Raw genomic sequence first — 17,210 nt, 5'->3', positions numbered from 1 at the left:
ACCTCAGCTGGGAAGATTTGGTGGCCAGCAGCGAGTCACTTGATGCTTGGGGTTACAGTCACTTAGAGGCATCCTCACTCAAGTATTGGATGGTTGGTACTGGCTGTCAGCTGGGACCTCAGTCCTGCTGTGAGCAGGACACCTGCATGTGACTCTCCGTATAGGCTGACATCTTACAAGGTGACCCAGCGCTCCCAAGGCCAGCATCTCAGCGGCATCACTATTTTGTGAAGTGACCTCATATGGCCTTTGCCTCATATTGTAAGTTTCAAACAAGTCAGATACCTGCTTCAACTGGAGGGGAGACTGCTTTCTGACAGGACTGACCAGAGGTGGGGCCCGCTGCAGTTGTCTCTACAAAACCCAATTCATCTGGCACGAGGCTCTGCTTTCCCGGCCGGCCAGCAGGTCCTGCCTCTTCCAGCCTCGCCTGGCCTCTTCTTAGGACTTCCAGACTGCTCCAGGACCTGGCCTATCAGAGCTAGGCCTGTCAAACAGCCCCAACCCAGATGGATTTGGGGGTGCGGCCCTGGGAGAGGCCACAGATAAGAGGAGACCTTTGGTATGTGGGGTGTGTACTGAGTTTTGAAAACATTAGAAATAGCTGTGTGCCAGACAGCATTTATTCAGATCCTGAAATGTCAGGCCACCATGTTTCCAAAGTACATACTGTCTAACCAGCCCACGGAAGAATTGGGAACAGTTTTGTCTCATTCCTAGCCATCTTTTCCCTATGAAGGCATCACCTATTCTGCTTCTCACCTCCAGACCTCGTGTGCCCTGCCACAAGAAAAGCAGCCAGCATGGAGAAGACCACCTGCCTCACGGATACCTGCTCTGTGTGAAGAGGGCAGGAGGGGTATGCAGGAGGTGTGTCCTATGGGAGCATGGGGACAGGTGGTAACAACCATGCAGGGGACCATTGCTGTGGAAAGGAGAGAAGGATTTAGGGGTGGTAGTGAGCAGCTCCCAAGAATTTCTGACTGGAGTCTGAGGAGTGGGAGACCCCTATTTCGATGTCTGAGAAGGAAGCAAGGGAAGGTGAGAATTTATGTTTGGATTTTTGGGGGTTTTTTTTGGTGGCACTGGGGCTTGAACTCAGAGCCTCATGCTTGCTAGGCAGGCACTCTTCCATGCAAGCCACTCCACCGGCCCTTACGTTTGGACTTTTTTAAGGGAAGGGGTTGGGGGGAGAGAATCTCACCATATTGCCCAGGCTGGGGCCAAACTCCTGGTCTAAGTGATCCTCCCACTTTAGGGCCTCATCCCCGCCCCCGAGTGGCTTTGCACTGTTCCCTAATTAACTCACCTCGAGCTCACAACTGGACAGCTCACAACAGCTGCATAAGCATCACCTACTGAGCGGCTGTGGACCCCGCAGCAAAACAAGTCCTGCTGCTCAGTCAACCTTGGGAGTGTCAGGAAAGTTCAGGGTCAGCCCCGATGTCATTCTCTTCTTTCTTTTAGCAGCTGATTCCTAATTTTCCGCAGATAGTTGAAGCTTCTTCAGGCTGCTGTAACAAAGAGCCATGAGCTGGAAGTCCTAGCCAAGAGAAATTCATTCTGTCACACTTCTAGGGACCCTAGCGGTATTGCTTTCTAAAACTTTGTTCCAGGGCCTGTGTGCTGGCTTCCAGGGGCTGCTGGCCATCCTTGACACTCCTTGGCTTATAGAAGCATCACTTGGACCCCGCACTCATCTTCATGTGACTTTTGCCCTGTGCGTGCATCTGTCTCTGTGTGTACACGTCCCTGTTTATTCGAACACGAGTCATATTGGATGGGGTCCCACCTGATGACTTCATTTTGTTTTTTTTTTGAAAGTCCAAAAGCTCTAGCTTTTCTTCTCAATGTCTTAAAAGCAGAAAAAAAACTAAAAGCAAATCCAGATATGAGTAATAGGAAGTCATATGTTTATCCATGTGTTTCATCAATTTCGCTTTTAGTTAAAATGTTATAGGGAAACAAGCATGGTGCAGAGTTCCGTGGTCTATGAAGACAAATGACTCAGCACACATCGCTGCACTGCCTCTCCCCCGCCACCATGCAGGTCTCTGCCCTCCCAAATCTGGAGACACGATGTTAGGACAAGGCTGGGATGAAGTACTGGAAGGACATGTCAAAATGAACAAGCCTGTTAGCCACAATGTTGCATAAGGCCTTTGTAGGATTCACTTGCTGACCTGCAAGAAACTGGAGGAGCTTCTTGATGTCTACATGCACCTCAGTCATCTCCTCCAGGTGTCTGTCTTAAGAGGCGTTTGCAGAGGCTTCTGGAGGGTTTCCAAGATCCTTAAAATGAGTGGTAACACACACTAGCTCAGTTTCTATCTTCAAGTTCAACTCTCCATTTAGGTTTGCTTCAATAATAAGGTGATTGCTGATGTTTTTCATTTTTTCCACAACACTCTTCATGGTCTTCAAGACTGGTAAATAAATACTAACATCAGAGTCTGGGATCGAGGGTTCTTGAAGGTCCTTCCACAATTTTCTAGGAATAATCTTTACGGGGATGTCATGTGTCACAGTGCGACTACTGTTTGACATAGATAACAGCTCCACAGAGATGGTTAGGCAGGGAAAGTGCTTATTAGTCAGTTTGATTTTCAAGGCTTTGGCATTCTGGGCAGTTTTCAAGGCTCGAGATAAGTTTTCCGACGTGAGTTCTAAATAAATCTCATTGTTTTCTGCAGAGACCCCTTCCATTTGAAATTCACTGAAAAAGTTCTCCTGCTCCAGCTCACACCACGTGCTCACTCCACCACTGGCCAGCTTGTCTGAGAGGATGAAGTTCAGTTTGTCGGGGCTAATGCGGAGTGTACAGATTTTGGCCAGCTTGGCTATCATGCTACCAACTCGCGTGAAGTGGTTCAGGCAGGCGGTGTCCAGGATCCTGGCACGAAACCTCATGGCTCCGACCAGGCCCCACAGGTAGGGTTGTCTGTCTGACTTCATTTTGTTTTGATTTCTGTTGCAAAGACCCTATCTCCAAGCAAGGTCATGTCCTGGGGACCGGGGGGTGAGGACTCCAATGTACAGTTGGAGGGAACGCAGTTCAACCATAGCAGACAGCATCTTCCATGGCTATCTAGCTCCTTGTGGGAGGCCTGAGCTGATTTCCAGTGCCAAGGGTGGATCATATAATAGGTTTAAATCAAGGGATGGAAGAGTGAGGGGATATGGTTTGCTCCTCCTAATGATAAGCAAGAAGGGAGGTAGCCTGACAAAAGTGACTTGTTGAATAAGAAGAGATGCAAAAGAAGAAATGCCCTTTCTGTCTTTCCACAAGTCTCTATCTGCAGATGATGCCTGGACTGGAGGCAGCCACTTTGGAGTTATGAGGAGAGCTGGGCCAACACTAAGGGCCAGAAGAGCAGAAAGATGAAAAGAACACAGGTGTTTGGTGTTGTTCTTGAAATTCATCCCCAAGACTTCTTGTTCTTGTTTTTCTTATTGCCCAAACCAACACGAAATTCCCATGGAATGCTTACTGGATCTCATTAGGAGTGACTGGCAAGTGGGCAGAAAGGTGAGTGTAACAGGCCTGGAGGGAGGGGCTAAAACTGTCCTTAATTTGCCTGTTCTCAGGCCCACTCCCCTCACCTCCCACCTCAGCCTTGTTCTGTTCTCCAGTTGAAGTCCTGAAAACTGCACAGAGCAGAACAGGCTCTCTTGCCACTGGGCTTTAGACGGGAAGCCTGGAAGGTGCTCTGGTGAGAGGAAGAGAGGCAAGCTAGCTTAGCTGCTTTTCTTTCCTCTCCAGCTCCTTTTGTGTGCTTCCGATCTGTGGCTCCAGCTCCCTCCAGTGGGCAGCTCTCTCTGAGGCCCAGTTCCCCCTGAACAGCCCCCAGGAGGCTACAGCTTTGCTTCCTGAAGTTTTTAGATTTTCTGTTCAATTCTCTCTACTGAGCTGTCTGCCTGGGGCCTAGGCAATACAGGGTAGCAATGCTGGAGGAACATTCTGGCTCCACATATGGCACTGACCTGCCTTCTAAAATCACTGGGCCCTTTTGTTTGCATGGATTTGGCCCAGTGATGGGAAGTGCAGGTCAAACTGCCACAGAGGAAGTTTAGGGTGGGAGGGTGAGGAGTAGGGAGGCTGCTGGGGGAGGGGACTCCCACTCTGCTCCCTGCTCACAGGTCTCTTCTGAAGGACAGCTGGGCACATGATGGACACTCCTCTGTGCCTACAGGTCTTGTTTTTGCCCTGGGTGCTCTGGGTTCCCTCACTGCAGGCAAGCCCTGGACAAGTCCGCCAAGCCCAGCTGTTTTCTCTAAGCTGTTTGTAATGCCTTTGCCCTAGTCCCCACGGAGGTGGCCTGTGTGACCACTGCCCTGGTGGCAGGACATATCAGAGCACAAGCCTGAAGATGGGCCTTTCCTCTGGCCATCAGCTCCGCAAGGATGGGGTCTTCACAGTCTCCTCCCTGGCCCCCAGCAGGGCCCTAGCATAAAAGCACTCAGACACAGTATTCCAAGCATCCGAGCTGTGCTGGGTCCAGAACCCACATGCCTGGGTTCCTACAGCCCCTCGGAAAGAAGGCCCCGTGGATGGCCTTGACTATGGCCTGGCGGGGAGGTGGCACTCACGCCACCCCTGGGGCAGTGCACACACCTTTCTGAGGACTTGGTTGTGTAAGGGCCTTCCACAAGCTGTTCCCTGCCACGGAAGGAAGAAACCTGCTGGCCCTGGGGCTTCCCAGAGGTGGGGCCCCACGAGGGTGGGGCTCTGGCAAAAATGGGGCAGCGGCAAAACCCAACAGAAATGCTGTGACTTGTTGTTTCAGAGGGAGTCAGCAGCAGCTTGGGAGAAAAAAAAGCAAAAGGGCTGTTTTCCATAAGTGATGGGCAGATGGTGAGGTTTCTTTTGACCCTGCTCATCCCCCAGGATCCTGACCCTCATAGCAGCCACCAAGAGCATCCCTGGCCCAGCACATCCATGCATAGGAGGCACTCAACAGATCTGTGCCTAGTGAGCAAAGTAACACATGACCAAAGGATAAATGCTCAGGACCTTTTGCTGTACCCACCCCCTTTTTTTTTTTGCAGTACTGGGACTTGAACTCAGGGCCTACACCTTGAGCTACTCTACCAGCCCTTTTTTGTGAAGGGTTTTGTACAAGATAGGGTCTCATGAACTATTTGCCCAGGCTGGCTTTGAACCATGATCCTCCTGATCTCTGCCTCCTGAGGAGCTAGGATTACAGGCGTGAGCCACCAGTGCTCTGCCTTTTGCCCCTCTAATTCTAGATAGCGGAGGAAGAGAATTCCTATGAGCCAGTCCTCACACGGCAACCATGGTAGACAGATGCTTCAAGATAGCCCTGGTTTTAACCTAACGACATGGCCACTGCTTATGTCAGCTATTGAATTGACGAAGATATTAACATTAAGGGGGGGGGGGTGGAGGGATCAGGACAGGCAAGTCAGGAAGTCAACAGTACCATCCTATGTGACAGTTCTGGGGTGGCAGGGTCAGGGGCTGCAGAGCAGCTTTTAAATGAAGCTGAGGGGGTGATGAGGGAGACAGAGACTACTTCTCTGTCATGTCCTGTGCAGCTGCTGACTTGCTCCAGGGTCCTGCTGAGCTCCAGGAAGCCCTGGACCATTTGGCTTCTGTGTGGCTCCTTTCCAGCGAGCCACACCAGGGCTAGGGTAAGGTGGGGCCGTGATGCAACCGCTTTCTACAAAATAAACATCCTATGACTTCTACGCACGCATGGGTGTCTGTTGCTTCCAAGAGATCTTTTGGACAAGCATCACTTCTCTGATGATACCAGCATTGCTCAGAGAAAGGAGGGCCTCCCTGGGAGCTGCCTTCCCTGCCTTGGGGACATCGTTCAGATTACTGGCAAAGATGGCACACTTTCAGCCTTGGAGGAAGGATTAGATTTCTGAAGACACCCAAAAACAAGTTGAGGGCAAGGCTAGCATCCTGGTGACTTTGGTCAAACATCCAGATGTGAGGAGGGTGTCATGTGACTGGTCCTCATTGCCCAGGTGTCCTGAGTTATGGTACTCTTCCAGGACAGGTACTAACTCCCAAGTCCTCATGTGGCCTAATACCATGAACCATGCTTCGTAGTCAACTCTTCCTGTGTTTCTGGAAAAAAACAGGTGAGAAAGAATATGACTACAGACATGTAAAACAGGACGTGAACTCATTTTCCAGAAAGTTCTCAGTGTCAACTATATCAGTACTGGGTAAATGGATACATATGTCCTTGTTATTTAATTCTTAATAATTTTTATGTTATTTAATTCTTTCCAGTAATGGTGAGTTCTTAAATTTGTGATCGCCTCTGGAAACCCTTTCATGTAAACAGCCATTAAGAAAGAAATATCAGGGCTGGTGGAGTGGCTCAAGTGGTAGGATACCTGCCTACCAGTGTGAGGCCCTGAGTTCAAACCCCTGTACTGCCAAAAATAAATAAATAAATAAGAAAGAAATACCATCTTCACCAGTCCTCATTTTGGGTTCAGAAGATGTAGTCATAAATTTATACAGAGCTCTGTCTGTGAAAGCCAGAGGTTCTTAGAACATCAGTGCGCACGAGCCTGAGTTTTCATTTGGCCCAACCACCCATTTATAGACAGGAAGCCTGCACCCCAAAGAGGGGAGTAAGGTCCAAGACTTCATCATGAGGGAGGTACTGAAGGTTCCTAAGAAAATCAGAGATGGTTCCAGAATATAGGTGGGATAACTAAGGACACAGCTCTTAGTAGTACATCCAGTGTAGTTTTTGATATTAACCTTCTTTACTGCTGCATCAAACACAAAACTCTCACCTCCACATCAGGGCAACTTCTAGGCATTTGGCATCACCCATTTTAAAAGTTCTATTGCTTCCCCCGCCCCGGTACTGGCACGCACTCTTCCACTGAGTGACCCCCAATCCCTGTAGCTTTTCTCTTAAGGAAACAGAGGGTGAAGCCCACTGGAAGTACACTGACGACAATAAAGTCTTGTGTTTGGCTAAGGCCAGGTTTAGTCACCAAACGCTGTCTTCTCGAATCCAGGTTAGTAGTTGAGTCTTATGACTCAGTCCCCAGACGCCTCCACACCTGTGGGGAGGGCCTCTCGAGCTGGAGCCTGCCTGCAGCCTGCCTGCAAGCCAAGCGGAGCCTGCCCCCCAGGAAGTGGCAAAGCAGTTCCTTCCCTTGCTTCTGCTCCCCACCTGGGTCAGATTGGTCATCAGGAAGGCCTGTCCTCCCACCCCCTTCCTGGAAATCGAAGCACTAGCAGGGGTTGTCGTGTTGTGTCTGGGTGGGTTGGCACCAGAGATGCATGACTGGGGTGGCTCATGTGTGGAGGACAGAGGTCACCTGGCTCCCTGATAAGCCCTTGCCTCTCCCTTCCAGTTAACGCTGTAAATCTAAAATAAAATCTTGGGCTGGCAGAGTGGCTCAAGTGGTGGGCATGAGGCCCCAGTACCACCAAAACAAAAAAAAGGCTAATTAAGATAATTAAAGTAGAATCCCCAACATGCTACTTTCTTTCAATGACAATATGGAAGACACAGATCTCATTGTCAGGAAGGAGGTCGTGTGACACCAATAAAGTGCAGGCAGTGAGCTGGGCACTCCGGAGTAAAACATATCTTCACATACAAGTAACTCCTCTTCTCCGAATCAAAGTGCTTCAGGCTGTAATGTTCTCTGATGGGTTCTGACAGTTAATCTCATCATTGGGGGAAGAACTGAGCTTACTGAAGGTGGCAACAATGTTCCTCTCCAACCCTCTACTCACCCAGTTGCTGTTCGAGGACTCTGTAAAACTAAGGTTAACCAGGGTACCCATCCTATCTTTACGTACAGACTCTTGCTTACAGCTCTTTTCCCTGCTCTGGTCTCTACAGAAGCCACACCTGCTCCAGGAAGACTTGAATCATTCATTCCTTCATTAATGCATGTATTCATTAAACAAGTATTCAGTGACTGTGCCCCAAGCCTGGCAATGGACACCAAGGAGGTTTTTTCAACATCTCAAAAGACTTTGTGGCTGAAAAGATCCGTAGGCCATCTGAGGCCCAGAGAAGGGAGAATACGTGTGTAAAATCACGTAGCAAATTAGGGGCAGAGATGAGTTCGAGCGCTGAGCTCTTCCAAAACTCTCCTGCACTGAAAAATCAGGGCTAGATTACACTTAAAAAAAAAAAATTCCTCACCCATACCACAGTGTGGGACATTTTGTTGAAATTTTGTTTTCAAGGAAATGATTGGTGAAAATGAAAGGGGAAAAAAATTCCTTCAAGTTCAGTCCTTGCCTGGGGCGGCCCAGGATGAGCGGCACAGCCCAGTCTCAGTCATCTGCGGGCGCTCTTGTATTTGGCTTTTGCCATATAAATTCTCCTTCGACAGTTTTTGTTGTTGATACTTCCATACCTCTCTCAAAACGTGTTAACTGGAGCTACCCTGAAAGATTCTAATTATCGGTGACCTCCATCAACAGGGTAAGGAGCCATGGACGGCTTGGTGGCTGGGGACCCCATAATCTCCTTTCGCTCCATAACGCCCTATCGCTTTTAGGTAAGTCTATGGCTTAAGTGGGCGGCATATCTTCACGTGCCATCTGTCTGCCATCCAGTGAGAAGACACCTCCGTATTACACTGGTGGAGTGGCCGGCCAACATCTGCTACCCTCTGGTGACCTTTGTCATTTCCCTCCCTGTTCTGCGACTCTGCTCCCTTGATGGAGGGTGCGGAGGACTGGAATCACTGCTGGGGCACTTCCATAGGCGTGGAGGGCCCTGACAACAGGGGTCAGAGTCCACCCAGCTAGCTCCACGTGGCCAGTGTGCAGCTCACAGTTGCCGGCGCAACGGGCCTTGGCTCGCACCCGCGATTCCTTTTCTACCCAAGGACACGCGGTATTAAATGCCCAGAGGAAAAACAGTGTTAGGTGGCGCCGATGCCACAGTGCGGCTCAGACCCTGCAAATCAGCTGGCAGCCGTTGCAGCCAGCGCGCGTGCGCATGCCTCCTTCAGCCCGCGTCCAAGAGCGTCTGGGGCGCAGTGCGCGTGCGCGGAGCTGCCGCAGGGCGTGGCGGGGCGCGAGGCCGGGCGGGGGCGGAGGCCCTGGGTGCGGGCGGGCACGCGAGGGGCGGGCGGTGCTCCGCGGTACTGACGTTTACCCGCCCGCGCCCCCCCCTCTCCCCGCCCCCGGCGCCCCAGGCCCGGGTTGGCAGCCGCCGAGCCCCCGCCCCTCCCCCCAGACCTCCCGGCCGGAACCGATCGCGGCTGGTTTGAGCTGGTGCGTCTCCATGACGACGCGCACGGCGTATAAGTAGCGGTGCGGCGCGCCGTCGGGCTTTGTCAGGCTCTGCTGCTGCTGCCGCCGCCGCCGCCGGCCGCCCTCAGCCAGCAGCTCGGCGCCACCTCGGGCCGGCGACTCCGGCGGGCGGGAGCGAGGCGGCTGACGGGCGCGGCGGCGGGCGGGCGGCCGAGCGCTCCTCCGGCTCTGGCTCCGGCTCCGGCTCCGGCTCCGGCTCGGGCGGCGGCATCTCCATGGGGCCGGCCCACGGCGCACGGGCGCTCTGAGGTGAGAACCGGCGGCGGGAGGGAGGCACGGCCACGTGTCCGGCAACCCTGGACCAGCCGGCGGGGGGGACACGTGGTCGCCGAGCCGGCCCGCGGACAGGTTGGGGAGTTCGCACCCCGGGACCGTGACCTTGGTGAGCCGCTTCCTCCGGGCCGGGTGTCCTGCTTGAAAACGGGGTGCTGACCGGTGGGCCGGCGACTCCGCCGCGCCTGGCCTGTCGTCCCCAGCCCGGGGACACTAGCGACAGCCACGCGGGCCCTGGACCACGTCAGCGGCGGGTTTCCGAGCCGGAAGGCCCGGCCGATCCCCCGCCCGCTATCTCGCCCGGACCCATGCGGCCGGCCGCGGCAGGTGCAGGGGAGCTCGGCCCGCGCCGCCCGCTCCCCGGCTCCCTGCGGCCCCCGGGCGCCCCTTCCTTCAGGTCGTGGTTTTGCTATGTGTGCAGAGCGGAGCTGGTGACACAGATGGGGGCCCAGTGCGAGCTGCTAGACCTAAGAGTAACTACAGTGAGAAGTAGCTGACCAGCCGTGACTGCAGAGTTTATTTAAGGACGGTTGGAATGACTTGGTGGTTTAAGAAGAGCTTGGCTCGGGCGAGCCGGCCTAACGTAGGAGCCAGCTCTGAGGTTTCCAAAAAGGCTGATGGTGGTGTTTGATTATCCTCTGTAATTGGTGATGGGGCTGGGGGGGCCCGAGAGCCTCTCAGGAATGTCTAGGGGAAGACAAAGAATGTGTTTGCTTACCGTATTGAAACCTGAAATTGGGCAGAATTTCATTGACTTTCGGAACTCTTTAAGTCGGAATTAGCCCATCTCTCTTCGAAGGTTACCATATGCGCCAACTGAGTCATTTGTTTAAAATGACTTAGTCACGTGGAGACCAAAGGTGCTCTCAAGTAACATTTTTCAAGTGAATTATGTAAGTACAGCTTTAAAAGATACAGAAAAGCAAAATAACTAATAGTGGTGTATTTCAAAGAGAGGAAGCTTTCCAAGTGTAAGCCTGAAGGTTGCCTCAAAAATGTTAAGTCAGATCTTAGATAACTCACTCAGTTACTGGTTGAGCCTATCTCAGTTGCGAATGTCGTGTATATAGGCCAAAATGAGTTTGCTGGCTTTAGTCTCTTTCCCCTGCGGTGATCTAGGCAACTTAGCAGTGACAATGCCAAAAAGTCTCACTACATCAAGGCTTAAAGCAAGTTTTACCATGCATGGGTTTGGATTTATGGCAGGCCCGTCCCCCTGGGCCTCTCATAGTGTCCCATGCCAGAGCAAACTGTAGCTCGGAACCATTGCCTGGCCTCTGCCTGTGGGCTGCTGGCACTGAAGTGGGTTGCACAGTGGAAAAAAAGAAAGCCCTACCTGGCAGGAAGTTTTAAAGGTAAAAATCAGTAATTCTGAAAACTCATTCACCAGTGTCACATTTCATGAAGGCCAAGGATAGTGGCTTTTATTGTTATTAGCATGACATTCTTGCTTATTTTTGTTACTTGTAAAGTTAGCCAAAAATTACTCGTGTGCAGTTGTCATTCATAACTAAGCAAAGGTTTGAGGGCTTGTGAGGACAGCTGGAATTGCCAGAATTGCTAATTTGGTTAGGCAGGTCTGGTTTGCTGATTTCTGATTAGATAACAGCAACTATAATAAGATATATTGTATTGATTTGAAGGTTATAAAAAGTATATGCCCAGCTCATATTGCATGAAAATTAAGTTCATTAAATTCTTAGGGCATTTATGATCACTCAGGAAGTTGAAATGTCCTAGATACTTCGGTGATGCATCTTAGTAAAAATCATTCTACACAAGACTTAGTGAAAGTAGAAAAAGGCACGAAGTTTATATGTCTGGAGTTCAAAAACCCAGTTTTGAATCTGGTAGACACTGTGGAGGTTTATGGGATCATACACGTAGGTGTAGTTGCATTTCCCACACCATTGAGTGATCTACTTACACTGCTTGTGATTCCCCAGTTATGCTGTTATAATGCCTGACCTTCTATCTACCCAAGGTAGATAGAAAATTCATCTGTTTCCACTGCTGCTCCAAGGACACTGGGTTTCGAGTTCTTGGAGAGCTGCCTTTGTGATAAACTGGAAATGATTTAATTCCAACTCTTAGTTGTCCTTGTAAGCGTTCAACTTGCACTTTTGTTGCAGGTTCATCCTAAGAATCGTATTGCTAGGACTCCTGAGTAAATCTCTTCACCCTGCTTGGAGCTTGTTGCTGCGTTTCAGAGGCACATCGAGAAACCATGAGCAATTTCAGTAAGGAAGAGTTCGATTGCCGCATCCTTGATGAAGGCTTTACTGCCAAGGACATTCTGGACCAAAAAATTAATGAAGTTTCTTCTTCCGTAAGTATGTGAGGCCATGCTGGCGGCACGCTGGGAATGCCTGGCTAGTGGGACATGGTGGACAGGTCTTAGAAAGGAAACATAATGGGGCACACATGTCTCCTTAGGGGATTTAGATAATTGGCTGGGGATGGTCCAGTGACAGTGGTGACAGCGTGTCAATGACTAGTAATGGGGAGGGCTCAGTGGATGCTGTAAGACTGCTAATAAGTCACCTCTCCCCACTCTTGTTTCAGGATGATAAGGATGCCTTTTATGTCGCAGACCTCGGAGACATTCTAAAAAAACACCTAAGATGGTTAAAAGCTCTTCCTCGTGTCACCCCCTTTTATGCAGTCAAATGTAATGACAGCAGAGCTATAGTGGACACCTTAGCTGCTGTTGGGACGGGCTTTGACTGCGCTAGCAAGGTGAGCAGGAGCAGCAGGGCTTGGAATAGTTCCCTGCAGGGCGGTAAAAGCTGTGCTGCTTGGGTGATCAGTGCTAATGAGGTGAGCACAGGACAGTTTCCTGTGCTTTCTGTTTATTGTGCTTACAGCCCGATGCCACCCTTCTTTTTCAGACTGAAATACAGTTGGTGCAGAGTCTCGGGGTGCCTCCAGAGAGGATTATCTATGCAAATCCTTGTAAACAAGTGTCTCAAATTAAGTATGCTGCCAGTAATGGAGTCCAGATGATGACTTTTGATAGTGAAGTGGAGTTGATGAAAGTTGCCAGAGCACATCCAAAGGCAAAGTGAGTTACCACGCATTTGAGAGGAAGGACATTGTAAATTCTTGTCAAATAACTTAAGCTTCTGATTTGTAGTTAGGTCGTGTGTGTGTGTGTGTGTGTGTGTGTGTGTGTGTGTGTGGTGGGGCTGGGGTTTGAACTGTGTTTCACACGTGCAAGGCAGGTGCTCTGTCACTTGAGTCACAACCACCAAGTCCATTTGCTCTGGTTATTTTGTAAGTAGAGTCTTGGAAACTATTTGCCCAGACTGACCTTGAACCTTGATCTTCCCAATCTTGGCCTCCCAAGTAGCTAAGATTATAGGTGTGAGTCACTGGTGCCTGGCTGCATATCTGTACTTAAGCAGAAAAAGAAATAGGTCACACCCTCAGTTGACTAATAAAGCCATGTTAGACTTTTAAGCCAGAGTATTAGAGGCCAGTATTTAGGACAGGGTTCTCTTTTATTTTGACCGTGGTTTTCAGTGATCTGTCATGAGATGTTTGATAGATAACATTTCTGGCTTCCAGGTTGGTTTTGCGGATTGCCACTGACGATTCCAAAGCAGTCTGTCGCCTCAGTGTTAAATTTGGTGCCACACTCAAAACCAGCAGACTTCTTTTGGAGCGGGCAAAAGAGCTAAATATTGATGTCATTGGTGTCAGGTGAGATCTTGGTGGCATAATTAGAGGTTAAGACATTGTGCAGTGGCAGTTTTTCTCATTGCTATTTTGAGAAGTGTAAAAAACAACATCTGCTTTCTTTTTATCTCAGCTTCCACGTGGGGAGCGGCTGTACCGATCCTGAAACTTTCGCGCAGGCCATCTGTGATGCCCGCTGTGTCTTTGACGTGGGGGTAAGCGCATATGACCCATTAGTGAACTGCTCAGTTCTAGAATTAGCATTTTCTGGAAGTCTGCCCCCATGACAGATTTAGACTCATCTGCTGCATACATTTTTATTTGTCCTGAACCTGGCAGTTTGACTTGTGAATTTTCTTGACTGTAGGCCGAGGTTGGTTTCAGCATGTATCTGCTTGATATTGGTGGTGGCTTTCCTGGATCTGAGGATGTGAAGCTTAAATTTGAAGAGGTAACTTTACAGTAGCTATTTTTGGAATAGTCTAGCCAGTACCAAAAGGGGCTAAATAAACATGAAAAGCAATGCCTTGGTAAAACATTTTGAGTGACTTCTGTGCTACTTAAAATGGCATTTAATGGTATTTTGTTTCCTAAGCCAAAATATGAGTCAGGTGGAGTAATCAATTACTACATTAAGAAACGCTGCTGTAGAATTAAGGAACGTGCTGACTTTAATATATGCCTTTTGCTAGATTTTGTATTTCCTCCCCATAAGTCATTTAAATGCCTAGTTCTTTAGGAAATGAAGCATTATATGGTGCTAGAGCTTAGAAGAGCCCCGTTCCTATTTGTTATGATTATGTAGGGTGGGCAGAATGGAAGAATTTTTTATCTTGGTGGCATGTCTTTGCTAAACAAAGTTATTTTGGCACCTTGACACCTAACTAGTGTATGTAGTAATTGTTTTGTACTCTTACTACTGGATAAAAGCATTCCTGTAACATCTTTAAAAGATACTTAGTCCAGAGGGGAATCAAAGTAAAGCCAGGGGATATGCAAACTGGTTTCCAGGGAGATAGTTATTTTTCTTCGGTTCCATGATGGCAGACCTCTGCTGATACATGCTTTTGTCCCATTACTCAAAGGCACTGTGATCTTTCTCTCCTCCATGTGGGTTCCCCATAATGAATGGCTACTCTCCTCTATCTCACTCTTAGATCACCGGTGTGATTAACCCGGCGCTGGACAAGTACTTTCCACCAGACTCTGGAGTGAGAATAATAGCTGAGCCAGGCAGATACTATGTTGCATCAGCCTTCACCCTTGCAGTTAATATCATTGCCAAAAAAATCGTATTGAAGGAGCAGAGCGGCTCTGATGGTATGGATGATGTTCAGGATAAGTCTGCAGAAACAACTGGAAGTTGCTTCATTAAGCAGCATTAATTAAGGTTAATGTGTTTTTCTAGATGAGGATGAGTCGAATGAGCAAACCTTTATGTATTACGTGAACGACGGAGTATATGGATCATTTAATTGCATCCTTTATGATCACGCACACGTAAAGCCCCTGCTGCAGAAGGTAACTTCTGAATATAACGATCTATAAGTCAGTGAAGGTGACTGGTCACAGGTATGATTAAATAGTAATTTCTTTACTTAGAGACCTAAGCCAGATGAGAAGTACTACTCATCCAGCATATGGGGACCAACGTGTGATGGCCTCGATCGGATCGTTGAGCGCTGTGACTTGCCTGAGATGCACGTGGGTGATTGGATGCTCTTTGAGAACATGGGCGCATATACTGTTGCTGCTGCTTCTACTTTCAATGGATTCCAGAGGCCAACTATCTACTACGTGATGTCACGACCAATGTGGTGAGTGAGACCATGCTTGATTGTGATTCTCTCAAGCATAGACAGCTGGGCTCACCCTTGCAGCATTTGCCCAACAAGAAAATGGGCACCTTTGTGCTTGTCCTTGTCTAGCTGAGTAAGAAGTTGTTTGCCTTGAATTAAATTAAAGGAAGGAAAATTCCTGTGATAGTACTGATCTGTATTTTTTTGGGTATTTTCTAAGAAAAGTTTTAGAACTAAAAGCAATTTGGTTTCTTTGTAACTAGAATACTTAAGTTAATATGCCCTATGGTTTCCTTTGTTATCAGAAAGGCAGTTCTGAAGAAAGGTTTGCTTAATAAATACGTTGAATTCATTCCTAATGGTGGTAACCAAGGAAATATTTTGAATGATCATTCTCGGGAGACTGCCCAGTGCAGAGTGACTTGGGGTTTTGAATATGCCACTTCTTGTCTCTCAGGCAACTCATGCAGCAAGTCCAGAACCACGGCTTCCCGCCCGAAGTGGAGGAGCAGGATATCAGCCCTCTGCCCATGTCTTGCGCTCAGGAAAGCGGGATGGAGCGTCACCCAGCAGCCTGTGCTTCTGCTAGTATCAATGTGTAGATACCATTCTTGTAGCTGTTAACTGCAAGTGTAGTTTGAGTTAAGGGATTTGGGGGGACCATTTAACTTAATTACTGCTAGTTTTGAAATGTCTTTGTAAGAGTAGGGTTGGCACAGATGCAGCAATAATGGAAGGCTAGGAGATGGGGTCACACTTATCTGTGTTCCTATGGAAACTATTTGAATATTTGTTTTATATGGATTTTTATTCACTTTTCCAACATGCTACTAAAGAGTGCCTCTCAGCTGCTGAGCAAGCATTTGTAGCTTGTACAATGGCAGAATGGGCCAAAAGCTTAGTGTTGTGACCTGTTTTGAAAATAAAGTATCTTGAAATAACGAGGCATTGGGAAGTCTTTGCAATGTGTCCATTCTAGATGGTTCACAAGTCCTGTATCGTTTGCTATAGTCTCATAAGCAGTGGGTCTAACCCACACCTAGGTAGCAGGGAGGGTGGATGGGCCAGGGCATGCCCTCTGGTGTGTATAGTGAGTCTTCCCAGCTCAACCTGAGTATGTCTACAGTTAGCTGTGAACTGGAGCCCCTTGTTGAGGCTCCCTGACTGAGCTGTTGTGACCTGGCCAATGCCCAGGGAAGGCATGTAAGGCCCTTTGAATCTGCAACACCATAGGTTGCAAATACCACCTTGATTTTGTTATTAAGAATATGATGCAGTGAACTTACTGTAATAAATTCAACAGCAGTTACTCAGTGTGGCAGATCTGTGCCTTTCTCTCTGACTTTCACCTGTCCTTTAAGTTCTTTACTCAGTTTGCACCCCTGTTCCCCCTCCCCAAAAGGTGACGGGTTCTTAATGCTATTTAACCTCCCCGAGGTGGAAGTTCTGAAGTCCCTGCTGTATTCTCAGGAGGGAAGGGGTTGTAAAAGTCTTGTGGCACACACCTACAGTCCTGGCACTTGAGAGGCTAAGGAGGCAGGAGGACCATGAGTTCGAGTCCAACCTGGGTTATATTGTGAGACCCTGTCTCAAACAAAGTTACATACATCCCACTAAAGCCACAAGTCTATGAACACTGTGGAGTCGTCAGCCTCACTAGAGGGACAGGAAAAGACAGACGGAATGAGAGGGAAGGCTGTGGCTCCTATCCCTGGGGAATGAGCTATCCAGTTGTCATTGGGAAGCCAGCTGGTGCAAGTGTGTTTCCTGTAGATAAAAGAGGGGCCCCTACCTTTCTCAGGGGCAACAATCCCCCAAGACCTGCTCAGCTAGACTCTTTTTGTTATCCGCCCTGGGCTCCTTTGAACCCAGGGTTGTGGCTTAGGTTTCCGAAGCATCATGGGTTGTGACTTGGGATGGCGGGAGGAAAGGCCTTAGCTGATAGTCCAGCCACCTCTTGATTCTTAGAAGTAGGTAGATTATGGTGTGAGGGTGACTGAGCTCCCCAGGAGGGCAGGTCTTAACGACCTAGGGCTCTACTGTGTCAAAAATTAAAAGAAACTTGGCAGTATGCACTTCATGCCAAGAAATTTGAGCTGGACACCATATTTAAAATATCTTGGTAAATTTGGGCTTCCACAGAAAAAGGAATAAATCCACAGGTC

General features: G+C 48.9%; 1 protein-coding gene, 1 non-coding gene and 1 pseudogene across 2 annotated transcripts; 2 read left to right on the top strand and 1 right to left on the bottom strand.

Moving 5' to 3' along the window:
* Positions 1–2,067: 2,067 nt before the first annotated feature.
* Positions 2,068–2,943, bottom strand: LOC109691697 (checkpoint protein HUS1 pseudogene; annotated as a pseudogene).
* A 6,454-nt stretch (positions 2,944–9,397) lies between these two features.
* Positions 9,398–15,986, top strand: Odc1 (ornithine decarboxylase 1). Its single transcript, XM_020171864.2, has 11 exons — positions 9,398–9,541; positions 11,698–11,894; positions 12,131–12,304; positions 12,457–12,629; positions 13,136–13,270; positions 13,380–13,461; positions 13,614–13,697; positions 14,404–14,566; positions 14,655–14,767; positions 14,849–15,063; positions 15,503–15,986. The coding sequence occupies exons 2-11, from the start codon at positions 11,793–11,795 to the stop codon at positions 15,645–15,647; spliced, it is 1,386 nt and encodes a 461-aa protein (XP_020027453.2). The 5' UTR covers positions 9,398–9,541; positions 11,698–11,792; the 3' UTR covers positions 15,648–15,986.
* LOC141415275 (small nucleolar RNA SNORA42/SNORA80 family) lies at positions 10,749–10,882 on the top strand. Its single transcript, XR_012440262.1, has one exon. It is a non-coding gene; the product is annotated as a small nucleolar RNA SNORA42/SNORA80 family (small nucleolar RNA).
* Positions 15,987–17,210: the final 1,224 nt, after the last annotated feature.

Source organism: Castor canadensis, chromosome 12 (assembly GCF_047511655.1).
Source record: "Castor canadensis chromosome 12, mCasCan1.hap1v2, whole genome shotgun sequence".
NCBI lineage: Eukaryota > Metazoa > Chordata > Mammalia > Rodentia > Castoridae > Castor > Castor canadensis.
This window is presented reverse-complemented; position numbering and strand designations above follow the sequence as displayed.